At 41.3% G+C, this 13,987-nt stretch overlaps 1 protein-coding gene across 1 annotated transcript in view; it reads right to left on the bottom strand.

Moving 5' to 3' along the window:
• Positions 1-13,987, bottom strand: part of LOC137166863 (uncharacterized) — a 60,643-nt gene that overhangs the window by 46,071 nt on the left and 585 nt on the right. The window contains exon 2 of the mRNA XM_067568752.1: positions 1,645-1,745. Within this exon, the coding sequence (XP_067424853.1) occupies positions 1,645-1,705 (61 nt within the window). The 5' untranslated portion in view covers positions 1,706-1,745. The remainder of the gene's footprint in view (positions 1-1,644; positions 1,746-13,987) is intronic.

The raw sequence follows: 13,987 nt of genomic DNA, 5'->3' as shown, positions 1-13,987 counted from the left end.
CCGTGAGGGATGCCGACCCCCAATTTGAGAACTCCTGAGCTAGAGTGAAACATTTTGAGCTAGATTGTGACTTTTCAGCCACTGTCCTGAAGAAAGGGTCATGTCAAGTTCCAGGCCCCAAAGGAAGCACTCAGGAGGTTGGCACAATCTTTCCAGTGATGCTCTTTGCACATAAGGGGTGAGCAGTCTGCTTCCCTTATGTGTTGGCTCCACTTCACAGGCTGATGCAGAAGGGCAGTGGGATCACGGCCCTGCCTCCTCTTTTGTCCCTTTGTGGAGCCTGCTTCCTGCGGGAGACCAAGACCAAGATGTCTTTGTGCTCCCCAAAATGCAGGGAACAGAGGGACTGGTCTTTGAGTGGCCTTTGCACAGCTGTAGAGAGGGGCAAAGCTTCTTGCTCACCCCTGTAACCCATAGCACTAGCTTGCCTTTACTATATTTACTGCCTCTTTTAAAATATATATATATATAGCTGCTTTTATTATATTTAGCAGTAATGCAAGGAACAGTTCACAAGGGGGGCATGAGACAGTGGCTTGTTTCTAAAGTCTTTTTTCCTGACTCAGGATAGGTGAAAGAAGCAGTTGTCTCCAGACAAAGAACTTAATGACCAGCCCTTCCTAATAATCTGGGTTATTCCTGAATGTGGTCTGCAGCAGTAAATACACTGGGTGGCAGTGTATTTTCATAAGGCAATATACAAATGCATGACAAGACAATACAACTATTTCATATCAGTTAGCCCATATCCACCGTAAGAAGGAATAAATTTGAAGTGAACCAACAAGAAGTTTCCAGGAAGTAGCTCAATTTACCCTGTGTGGTTCCTCTGAAGACAGAAAATGTGGTGGGTGAGAACGGAGTTAAGAGGGAAGGATAGAAAAAAGGGTGAATTTTCATCTACACTCCAGCTGTGTGTGTCTGTTCCTAACTAATGGAGGAATGTATTAAAATATGATGCTTTTAAGGATGAGCTTTGCTAGCTATATTTCATAACTTTCCTATTTTGCAGGTGTATCTGACTTACTAATCAAGCAAGTGTAATTAAATAAACTATGCAGCATACTTTCAAAATACTTTGGCTGGCTTTAATTTTCTGTTGTGAATTCACCTTTTCAGTATTATATTTCCAAGCTTATATTTAAGGTGTATGCTTGGCGCTTCTCTCAAAAACATGGTAACAAAAATGATACTGCACCCAAAAGTCCAAATTCTCTCCCCTTCTTTGTAGGTGCCCACTATCACAGAGGAACCTCAATAGTTCTGCAGCACAGGGGCCATGAAGAAACAATCCAAGAGCCCACAAAGTGGGTGCAGACTCTTCTGTATGGAGTCCAATTCAAAAGGTCTTGCACAGCTACATGCAGCAGGGCTTGGAGGTTTGACTGGAGGAGCTATTGTTGTGAAAATTCTCCAGTCCTTCTAACTAGAGAAGGGGCACTATGACGCTGGGGCTTAGTCCTTGTCCTCAGAATGGAGTATTGGCTGCAGAGCAATTCTGCACGAACTCTGGATCCTGATGGGAGGTTAGAAATAGTACCAAGGGATCTGTAAGACAGGTCTGTGATTCTCCTCTTCTCTCAACACACTTTATAGATCCATTAAATGTACTAAAAGGAAATCATCTGAAATTCTAAAAGATACCTGTATCCAATGCATATACATCTGTGCAGTAAATATTTTCAGCAGAACAACCGCCAAACATGTATATTACTTGTCCTACAGCTGCAAAAGCATGGCCTGACCTGAAAAGAATAAAATAACATTTGAAGCCAACAGTTTTTCTAACATTCATTAAGTAAGTAAAATTACTGAAATCAAAAGAAACCAGACTGCTATTTGCTAAGGGTGACAACAGCATAGGGGGAAATACATACTGTTTGTTATTCTGTAGCAATGAAGTGTTACAGCATCTATGCTTTCCTCCCCCTCTCTGAAGAAGCATTAGCTCTTATTTCCATAGAGTAGCTGCACATGTGTTTATATGCATTACATCTATAAACAACTCAACCATTTCTCCTTGTCATTCAAGAAAGATCCCCTCATCCATCTTTCAGTATTTTGGGCTAAATCCCTATCTCTCCAGATGCACTAAAGTGGGACTCAGGGCATGGAGGTGGGGTTGGTGGGATTAGGTGGCTTTCCCAACCTTTCCAACCCCATGATCCTGGGGGATGTCAGCAGGTGTGCTGGCACAGGGATGAAGTAATCAGTCCTACATGAGCTCCTCCTGCCCCTTCCTGTGTAATGGACATTTTGGAAGCAGAGAGGAAGGGGAGATGTCAGGGGTGGGGCAGGGCATGTGGGTTTCAAGTGATCCTTCGGGACTGTTGTATGCCAGTGCAGATAGATGTAGATATAAGAAGGCAACAACAAAGCCATTGAAATCATCAAAAGAAATCATCTGGTTAAAAAAGAAACAAAACCTTATGTTTTCTAATTAAAACATAATTAACAAAGAATAGACATCTGTACATCTGAGAAATCATTTCTCCATAGTAACTCCAACATAGCAATTCCCTGTCTTAAATTAGCAATACAGAAGGAAAACTCCTACACCAAATTACATCCTAAAAGAGAAAGAAAAGGCTTAAAATAATATATAGGAGAATTCTTGTAGAAAAGAGCTTTTAGACCATATCGATTCCTATTTCTTCCTGATCCAGAGAGGAGAGAGTCTTTGCAATGAGAAAATACTTGGCTTTCTCAAAGTCCAAAAAAGCTTTGCAAAATGTTAATATGATAGGCTGGCCCTACCAGAGCTTGTATGCGTAGCACCATTAAAATATCATTCTTTTGTCATGATAACGATTTGCAGTATTCAAAACTGATGCAGAGCCAGTGTTTTAAAGGTATATTAAAAGCTCATATATACAGCTAGATGAGTAGTGGGATTTAAGAAGCACATAGGCACCTCATTTCCATTGAAATCAATAGGCGCCTTTCTAAATCCCACTAAACATATATCTGCAGCTTTAGGCACACAAATACTTTCAAAAGTCTAACCTGTAAACATTATCTGATCAGCTTTATTAAAATATAAATGCTATGGGAGTCAGTTTAAACATAAATGTGATCTGTGAAGTTTTTTTTTTATTGGTCTGGTGTCCCTTTCTCTATAAAGACTGCCTGAATGCCTTATTTATAGTATACTTTGTTAATACATGGTTTTTTTACCATAGAAATACAAAGGTTGTCAAGTCTGGGAGGTGTAAGGGATATTTACTGTGATCTCCAACATCTTCATTGCAGAGAGTGTTGGATCTTTTAACATATGTTCCTTTAATTCCAAATGTTAATTTGTCATTGGATTTAAAGTGGTGTTACTAAAACATACCCCCAAAGGGTTTTAAACAGTCTCACCAAATCCCTCCCCCACAACTGCACTCTTTTGGGTATTGTGATGTCACCATTTCACTAGTTCGCCAGGCACTGTAGAGTTTTTCAGCCAGGGTAAGACCTGCATTGCTAATATAAAGAACAGGCATATAATTTTAAAAGACTTTCAGACCACCTTTATACAGCATAAAGAAAGATACAAGCTGGACATATTTTCCTGTGCAGGTCACCATTAATACACGTAAAACCTGATTTATTAATTTTAAGGTCTCAGGGAGCATCAAAAAATCTTTAGAAAATTGGGATTTTGTAAATACTAATTTTGATAGGAATTATGGATGTGGGATGGGCTAGAACACAAGTTTTGAATAACAGGGAGATTTGGAGGCTGGAAAATTAGGCCCTGATCTTGCAGTTGTTAGCATGTAAGCAACTGCTGCACCTGTTGCATGGCCTAATCAATTGCAGGATTGAGGCCTTAAATGTTTATTTACACTTGCTTTGCTTGGAAGTAAAGCATGTCGTATTTCAGCCACAGTAAAAGAGTTCTCTTGCCTAGGAAGTGAAACCTGGATATATTTTTCAAACAACAATGTTCAGATGTAGACAAAAAATGATCAAATTAAACTAACTGCCAGCATCACTGACCATACAATTACATTGCATACCTCACAATTATTTCACAAAAGGTTTCCTTCTCATTCTATATTAATAATAAACCAGACTGAGCAGAAAAAAAATCCTGGGTTGGAAAAGAAAGCCTGACTAAGCAGGAAGAAGTCAAATAAAACCAAAAGTTAATTTAAAGATAAATAAATAAAAAAGAAATATGCTGTTGCTTGGTCCATTTTGCATTGTCATATTCACTTGGTTAATATATTCTGTGATTTTATTTTCCCTCAAGTCTCCTATTAAACTAGAAAATATAGCATTAAAAAACAAAATGCTGTTAATTAAAGAACAAGAAATGTGTTTATTATCTACATCAGTGTTTCTCAATTGGTGTTCCGCGGAACCCTGGGGTTCCGCGGGAACACTGTTAGGGTTCCGCGAGCAGCTGTTCTCCGCGCCGCCGAGAGCAGCTATTCTCCACACCGCCGAGAGCAGCTATTCTCCACACCGCCGAGAACAACTGTTCTCCGCCCACCGAAAAAGGGAAGATGTCTCGGATTTTCCGGCGGAGGGTATCCAGTGTAAGTGTAATTTAAGTGAGAAACGCTGATCTTTGCTTATTTTGACATTTGAAGACTGCTAAGAGTTTGGGGGGTTCTGCAACTATTTATGGAGTTTAAAAGGGTTCCGTGGCCAAATTTAATTGAGAAACACTGATCTACATGTTCACTTATTGGCTTACTCTTTGCCCTCCAAAAGCATCTCTTGCAGCACCAGGGACAAATTAAATCCATATAAGGGCATATCTATTATGTATCATGATATAAATATTGAAACGTCCTACTGCACACAACAAGCTGTTTAAAACCTGAGGAAACATGACATTTAAAAAGCTAAATAGACAGTAGCAAAGAAAAACAACTAAATACATAACATTTACAGAACAGCCAGCTATTTGGACATCTGTTTCAGCATCTATGATACTTAAAACAAGTTCTTTATTAGTTCATTTTTCTTTATTCATCAAAAATAACAACAGCAACAGCACTTCTACTCAAGTATTAGGGAAAATCTTAAGATTCTGATTCTGTATGGGATCCATGAGTGCAGAGATACTTCATCCTAGTCTACATACTGTCTTTATTCTTCTTTCATACAGCTTAAAAACAGCAGTGTTAGCTGTCCAAATCTGGGGTTGATGATCCCAATCCATGACTTCAGGTGACATGGAGTGGATGGCAGAGATAGCACTGGGAAATCCCTTGGGACTTTGATTGATGAAATGTTCCATTGTTTGAAGTCCGTTTAGACAATCACAAATATGATTGTGTCTCAGTTCCTGCCATGAATGAGAGCCTGTAGCTGAGCCTGTCCAGTCACCAAGCAGCCAATGAGCACAGCTGGGCCATATCAGAATCATCTGATTGGCTAAGGCAATCAGGTGGCTTGTTTTTAAGCCTAGCAGTTGCAGAGGCTCAGTGGCTGCTCAATGCACATGTAAGTGGATTCTCTGCCTCCCTGCACTTGCCTCGCTCCAAGACCTGCTCCTGCACTCAGCCTTGCTCCAGCCTAGATCATGCTCTGCACCTGGCCTAGTTCCAGTCCTATCCTAGCCATGCTACTGGCATGGAACTACAGAGGGACATTTTAGCAACCAGTTAGGTGTTCATGCCACTGCCAATTACTGGGATATATTCTGCTTGTTGCATGTAACTAGTTAATAGGCCTTGTAGCAAAGTGGTGCGGCCTTCCTCGAAGGCTGACAGTGAAGGGCCGATGCATGCCCCTGGTGGGCAGGTCTGGGTAGCAGCCCACTTGCAAACCGGAAGTGCAGGGGAGAGACAGGAAGTATAAAAGTCAGGCCCTGTAGTTCACTCAGGGGAAGCTGCTGGAGGAGAAGGAGGTCCCTCCCCCAGGGCTGGGACTTGAGCCCCAACCCCAAGTCTGTTAAAGGGCCACCCAAGCTATCCATTGGCTGGAGCCTAGAGGGCCTTCCAGAGCTACCAGGCGCCCGTGACTGGGAAGAGCGGCCTGCTGCCAATGAGTTTGAGGAACTATCTGTGACTTGCCAGAGCAGCCTGACCCCAATGACTTGTGACCCCAAGGGCCTGATGGGGCTGTCCCTTGCAATCTACCCCGATGAAGTGTACTATGACCTGGGCCACAGGTACACGGGCACGGGGAGGAAGTAGCCCAGGGATTGCTGGCCGTGGGCTGGCTGTGTTCAAGCCCAGGCAATAGTCAGCATGTTTCGGCTGGAGCCCCGCTGATCCAGCGGCAGGATGCCCTGCCTCCATTAGGACCCTGGGCTGGGATGCAGTGAAGTCGGGTGGGCCTGTGTCCCCCTCCCCCCTGGCCACCCCAACCCTGGGGTGACAGCCCCTCAGCCTGCTAAGCCTCAATAGGCTGTAGCTGGTTGCTCTGCTTGCCTGCCCCGCCCAGCCTGAGGGCCTGGGCCTGGGCCTATAGACTGCTTGTTGTGCCTTGGTCAGGGCTACAGATTCTGTGCCTGTCCCACCCTGACCAAGGGCCAGGGCTACAGACTCTATGCCTGCCCGTAGCGAAGTAGTGTGGCCTCCCTCTGAGGCTGACACTCCGGGTATACCTCAATCTGTTACAGACTCTGCAGGAAACTTAGAATAACCAAAGCAGCTGGGAGGGGTAGTAGACAGCAATCACATGAGGTGAGCCTGACCCTACATTTTTCCCCTCCCCCTCCCTCTCTCTCGGGGTAAACATCTGTGAAAAACAGGAAGTATGGATATATTTTTGGACTCTCAATATGGAGAAATATAGCTGCCAGTCTAATAGCTTGAAACTGCTTGCTTAACTATTCTTTTTAGTGACATGTTTTTGTAACTCCTGCTTTTTACCCAGTGATTGATTTATTTGGTCAGCTATGTAACATTTTGATTGATATGTCTCTGTAACTTTTTGAGTATAAGAGGGGAATTGTGGGTCTAGGTCAAGTGGTTGCTTTGTGGATGCATTGGAAAGATCTCCAGCCACAGATGGAAGGACTAGCCAAACGGAAATCTGTGACTGAACCGCCCAAAGACTGCCTCGAACCTGTGAGGTAACTATTAGTTTGGGGTGCTTTATAACCTATTGTGTTTGTGTGTGCTTGAGACTAATAAGGTAGAGACTTTAAGTCAAGGCATTCTGTTGGGAGCGCTGGAGACTAATAAAGGAAAAGTCTAAGTAAAAGCTCTTGACCGACTTGTCTATACCAAACATATAGCAGATGGAAGCACTGCATCTCTCTTGGTTTATCTCCTGATACCGCCTCCCAGAGAGTAAAGTTATGGGTTTGAGCAGCCCTAGGTAACAGAACCAGCCTTGATTCTGCCTTCCCTGATAAGTAATCCAATTCTGACCCTTGGCTCTGATTCCTGGTTATGACTCTGTCTTGAATTTTAGCTCTGGGATTTTAGTTCTGACCTTTTGGCTCCAATCCCTGGGTTGGACACTGCCTTGACTCTGGGCTCTAGCATTCTGATTGGGACCACTAGACCTAACAGCCTACAACTCAGTCTCCTGACTGTTCCCATTTATGGAGAAGGCAGATGCCTCTGCCATGTGATGTTCAGATGCGATTCAAAATGGAGCATATTTTCCATAGGAATGAAAAGCCACCGGTTTCTGCATTTGCGTCCTTGTTGAGGTTTTTATTCAGGATGTTGGTGTTCTTCCACCTTGCTCACCATTGATCTTTGGGGGGAAACCCCTGAATGTTCAAGCTCTTGCACTGGAACCCAAAAAGATTTTCTGGATTTGAGTCAAAATCTCAGTATATTATTAAGGTCTCTATGGATTGGAAGATGCTTGTTCCCTCAAACATGATGGAACTCCCAAAACACTTGCATGTCATGATGAATTTGGGGTGAGTGGATATGCACCAGTATAGGAAGTCATGGTTGTGGTATTGATTTTACCATGCCTATATTAAGATGCATGACAGTGTAGGTGTTGTGTCCAGATTGGTGAGCAATATTCATCAGTAGAGTAGACAAGTGACAGTGAAGAGGTCCTCAGAGTTTTGCATCAGCACCCCAGGATGTTCCTCCCAATTTCTGGATTAGATTTACATGCATCTTAATTTTGTTGTAAATAGTTTTCAGGTGCTGGTGTTATGAACAGCTTTGGCCTTCACACCAAAGTATTTCAGGGTGAGAGTGTGTCTTATCTGCTGGCCACAGAAATCCATGTAGAGTTGCACCCTAACCTTTCGATTATTTAGATGAAATACTGACACTACAGTCTTAGTGGGGTTTAGTTTTAGCTGCCAAGATAAGAAGTATTCTTCCATGATTTTAGGTTCCTTAGTTAGGATTTGTTTTAGGATAGATAAGACCTGTCCCTGTATAGTCAGAGCAACGTCATCAGCATAAATAAATTTCTGTGAGGATATTTGGGGAAAGTCGCTGGAGTAAATATTTAACAGGCCATCACTGAGAGTGCATGGCTTGCTGACCTGCTCACCAAGGACAACACAAAACCTATGGTTGGTCAGAACTTTTCAGAAGAATTTGATTGTTGTATTGCATGAGATAATATTGCTGGCTTTTGGTAGGGAGCCATTCCTTCATACAGTGTTGAAGGTATATAAGACCAAGAAAGCTGCCCCACTCTGGAGTTTTGCTGGAATCCTGCCTCATTGTGTGTGATCAAGGCTAATAATTTGTCAATGCAGTGGCAGCCTGCTCAGAATCCTACTCGTCCATTAGGTAAAATTGCTTCTACAAGTGGCAAAATCATTGGCAGTAATATTCTTTCCATGAACTTGTACAATGTGAAGAGGAGTAATACATACCAGCACGATGGGGGATTGACTAGTTGGCTTCCCAGACTTGGTAATGGCAATAACCATACCCTGGTGCTGATCCTCGGGATGAGCCCTGAGAAATGGATATTGGAGAACGGTAGCATCAGCATTTCTGTTCTTGGCTCCAAGGTTTTTAATAAATTCTGGAAAGAACCATCAGATCCTGCAGCTTTTCCAGCTTTTTTTGAGTGAGAGGCCCTTATTTACCTCTTCAACAGTGAAGGGCAGTGATGGGGGGATTAGGTGGGTAGTGAGCTGACTTTTTGTCAGAGCTCTCGATGCACTTTGTGCTTAGATTTGTCCCTTGGTGCTTTTGAGTTCATAATGAGATTTCTTGCGATTACATCAGTGGAGACTTCAGCATTTTGATGTTTCACTGGGTTTGCAGCCCCAAACTGATGCAAGAATAGCCAACCTATGCTGCTGGAGTAAGTAAAAGTCCGGAACTTCAACCATCTTGATCCATCTTTGATGGTGTGATATTTTCAGTGACTCTAATAGGGGGATGTTGCAGTGCTCAGATCACCAGATGTTTGGTACTCCTTTAATAGCCTTTCTGTTTCGGGTTTCCAGCACAGGATATATCCTTTTTGATAGCTGCAAGAAATTATTTTTCTTCCAGCTATTTCAATAATCTGGATGACACTATAGACATTTTCAAGCTTCAGTGGAATCGTGTTGATGGTGGCCTCAATTGTCACAGTGAATCCTAGCTAATTTATCTTTCAAAAATTCCATTGTAATTTTGGCAATGACAATTACTGGGAGCTCAGTCCCAGTGTGGATTACTGCTGGTCAATGCTGGCTCCGTGAAAAGTTGCCAAGAATAGTTCTGGAGGCATTCTGAGGGATTCAAAACGGGTCTTTGGTGAGGAAACAAAGATCTGGGTTGTAGTCTCTGTTCCAGCAGGCAGAATGAAAAAGTGCCTCTGGCTTTTGCATCAAAAGGAACGTATGTGTCTTCAGTTGACATTCTGCAAGTGTCTTGCCCACAATATCATTACTATCATAGCCCCACATCATGGGTGGCTATTGAAATCACTGACATATATAGCTGAGTGATGGGCTGTTGGTAATGGGGGACAGGACCAGTCTATATTTAGTAATTTATACATATTAAAAATTGATACCTTGCTGACTTTTATTGAGATGATGAAAGTTTCAGAGTTGCTCCTGACAGCTATCATGTCATAATGCTTGATGCCTTTTTTGATTGTATGTTGCAAGGGCATGTTTCAGGTGACGGAGGGAGGCAAAGAGATTGTAGCTGGCAATATGGCACTGTGATTCTTGGGAGTCATCTCTGATGTGGGTTTCTTGCATGGTGATGATATCAATCTTGTTGTCTCACATTACGTGACACAAGGTATGTACACATTGACAAATTTGCCGCCATCAGATGGATCTATTCAGATCGATTGAGCGGCAGTGAAGATCTGCTCAATTTATCCAGAAGTCGATTAAATTAAACCACCTCCTCAAAAGGTGTAGTGCTGCGTCAATGGAAACATTTCCCGTTGACATGGTGCGCTGGAGACGGCGCGCTAAAGGGAAGTTAGGAAGTTGACGGGAGTTACACAAGCTACTCTCATTGACTGCCGCCGAATTTCCCGGTGTGTACTAATCTACAGAAAGTCACTTTTAAATTGGGACATACCTTCAATGTTCAATTGGCAAATCCATAGAGCTGGGCATACAATTCTCATAAAGTATCTCTGGAGGAGTAACCTTTTGCAGAATAACTATTTCCATTGCTGTGATAGAAATTAATACAAATCAGAAGTTAGGAATCGTAGAAAATTCATAAGGGAAGCCAAGGGACACGAAGAGAAATCTATGGCTAGCAGAGCTAAGGACAAGAAGGAGTTTTAAAAATATATTAGGAACAGAAAGAATCCTAATAATGGTATTGGTCCATCACTAGATGGAAATGAGAGAATTATCAATAATAATGCAGAAAAGGCAGAAGTGTTCAATAAATATTTCTGTTCTGTATTGAGGGGAAAACAGGTCAGATAATCTCATCATATGGTGATAACAATTTTTTCTATTTGATTAGTAAAATGATCCTCCACTAGGAGGATGTTAAACCAAAGCTACTACACTTGACATTTTTAAATCATCAGGTCTAGATAATTTGCATGCAAGAGTTTAAAAGAGCTGGCTGAGGATCTCAATAGATCGTTTACATCTTGGAGCACTAGGAAAGTTCCAGAAGACTGGATGAAAGCTAATTTGTGCCAACTTTTAAAAAGAGTAAATGGGATGACCCAGGTAATTATAGACTTGTTAGTCTGACATTGATCCGAGGCAAAATAATGGAGTGGCTGATATGGGACTGGATTAATAAAGAAGAAAGGGAAGGGCCATAATTTAATTAATGCAAATCCACAATATATTCTGTCAAACTAATTTATTTTTTTCAAATTGCAGGTTTTTTTGATAAAGGCAATAGTGTTGATATAATATACTTAGACTTCTGTAAGGCATTTGACAGGGCACTGCAAGACATTTTAAATTAAAACTCTAGAAAGATATAAAAATATCACACACATTAAATGGATTAAAAACTGACTGACTAAGTCTCAAAATGTAACCATAAATGGGGAATCATCACTGACTGGGGGTGTTTTTAGTGGGGTCCTGCAGGGATCGGTTCTTGGCCCTACTCTATATGACATTTTATAAATGACATGAAAGAAAACCTAAAATCATCACTGATAAATTTTGGAGATGACCCAAAAAGTTGGGGGAGTGGTAAAGTGCTTGGTAAACTTGGTTCAAGCAAACATTACTCTTTTTAATATAGCTAAATGTATACATCGAGGAACAAAGAATATAGAACATACTTATGAGGTGGGGGATTCTATCCTGGGAAGAAGTGACTTTGAGAAAGATTTGAGGATCATGGTGGATAATCAGTGGAACAGGAGCAGCCAGCGTGACACTGTGGCCAAAAAAGCTAATGTGATCCATAAAGAGGGGAATCTTGAGAAGGGATAAAGAGTTCTCGTGCCCAATAATCAAGAAGGATGTTGAGAAATTGGAGAGGATTCAGAGAAGAGCCAAGAGAATGATTAAAGGATTAGAAAACATGCCTTATGATGCCTAAATCAACTGAGCTCCTTGAATCTAAGTTAACAAAGAGGTTAAGGGTGACTTCATTAGTCTATAAGTATATATGTGGGCAATAACTATTTAAAAATGGACTCTTCAGTCTAGCAGAGAAAGGTATAACACAATCCAATGGCTGGAAGTTGAAGCGAGTCAAATTCAGACTAGAATAAAGCATAAACTTTTAACGGTGAGAGTAATTAGCCATTTACCAACAGTTGTGGCAGGTTCTCCATCACTGCCCATTTTTCAATCAAGATTGGATGTTTTTCTATGAATATGCTCAAGGAATTATTTTGGGGAAATTCTAAGGCCTGTGTTAAGTGGAAGATCAGGCTGAAATGATCACAATGGTCCCTTCTGGTCATGGAATCTATGAGGTCTTCCCCATTACACAATGAGGCACAACCAATGTCATATCAGCATCTGAACGTTGTTCTGCAAGGTCCTGGATTGAACAACCATAGAATGGACATTGTTTTTATACCAGTATAACTGTGTCAGTTAGGACTGCGATTTTTTTACTGATATAGTTATACAAGTACAACCTTCGAGTGGATGCAATTATACCATTATTAATTATTATTATTATTTATTTTGTATTCCTGAAGCACCTAGCAGTCATGGATCCCAAACACAGAACAAAAATACAGTCCTTGCCCCAAAGAGCTTGCAATCTATAAAGGTGCCTTATATTGGTGTAACACATTCCCTTTCCTGTATGGAAATAAGCTATACCAATATAAGCACATTTATACTGGTATGACTGTGCCCATGGGGGTGGGGAAGAAGAATCATACTGCTTTAACTATATCAATATAGTTAAAGATGTACAACTTTTTATGGAGAGAAGCCCATTCCTAAGGAATCTCACTGACTTCACTGAGTCTCCATGTAGGTGTGAAACTCCACAGTTTAGTGCAGAATTGGAACTCAAAGCTTCTACATTATTAATGAAAGTGACACTAATGGCAGGGAAGAGATGCTTTGTGAACACCTACATAGCCCTGCCAATGCAACTCAGTCCTAACTTGCAACATTTTGGCTGAAAGGAAAAAAGAGAAACTATTTTAAAGATACGCTAACTATTTACTTTGGCCAGCTTCTTGTTGGCTCATAGTAAACAGCAGGAGCAGGATGTGGACAGCTGCAAAGAAAGTTCACACATCTTCTGAGTTGCGGAGCACTGCTCCATGGAGGCTTGATCTGCTGCAATTGGAGGGCACTGGGGGTCTATGTGGAATGATTGGTGGGAGGGGATGTTGGCTCTGTGACTGTGGCTCCAACAGCCACACATTCCTAAGTAGGATGCTGCACTCTAAGGCCCTCAGAGGAAGGTTCTATTCCTCACAGCCCTTGCAGAACTCCTCTGTGGGAAGCCTATTTAATCAAGTTTTGCACAGATAAAAAGATTTAAGACAATTTACTAATTCCCCACCGTCTTGTTTTCTTTGCAATGAGTAATCCCATGTAATCGAAATATAGATACAGAGAGTGAGGGTCAGAATAAATTCTATTTGACAACCAATACCTGATATATAAAGCAGATCTCGTGATTTTTAGAGTAAAGCTTTTTCACAGTAAATGCAAATGTATGAGAGAATTTTTTCCCCATGACAGTTACTGGTTTTGAAGTACTTTGAAAAATTGCTGAAAACCACATGGCTATTTAGTAATGTGATTATATAATTGGAATCTTAGCCATGAACATATCTGGACACTACATTTTAAAATTCTGCATTCCATATATATTCAATCACACAGAGCCAAATTCAGCCCTAGCATACACAGAGTGAAAAAACAATTGCAAGGCTAAATCTGGCGTAAAGCCCCTCATCTGCTATTTATAAATACAGTGCAATGGTTCCTGCTTTTAAGCATCAGATTTGTCTTTACCATTAATCATCATAGTATAGTCATATTAGTTTCCCTGAGTTGGATTTGTAATTAAACTGAAAGGGAAAAACAAAAAGGGGGTAAAGATCTTGGATTATTAACCTGCCTGAGTCATGCTCAAACCTGTACTACTTATCATTCTGTCAGTCATCATGAATTAATTTAGTTTAAAACAGAAATAACAAAGCACTATGAAAAATA

The sequence above is a fragment of the Emydura macquarii genome, unplaced genomic scaffold (assembly GCF_026122565.2).
Source record: "Emydura macquarii macquarii isolate MOO-44397 ecotype Brisbane River unplaced genomic scaffold, CSIRO-AGI_Emac_v2 contig_2897, whole genome shotgun sequence".
Classification (NCBI taxonomy): domain Eukaryota; kingdom Metazoa; phylum Chordata; order Testudines; family Chelidae; genus Emydura; species Emydura macquarii.
Note: the sequence above shows the minus strand (reverse complement) of the source record. Positions and strands in the feature narration are given on the sequence as shown.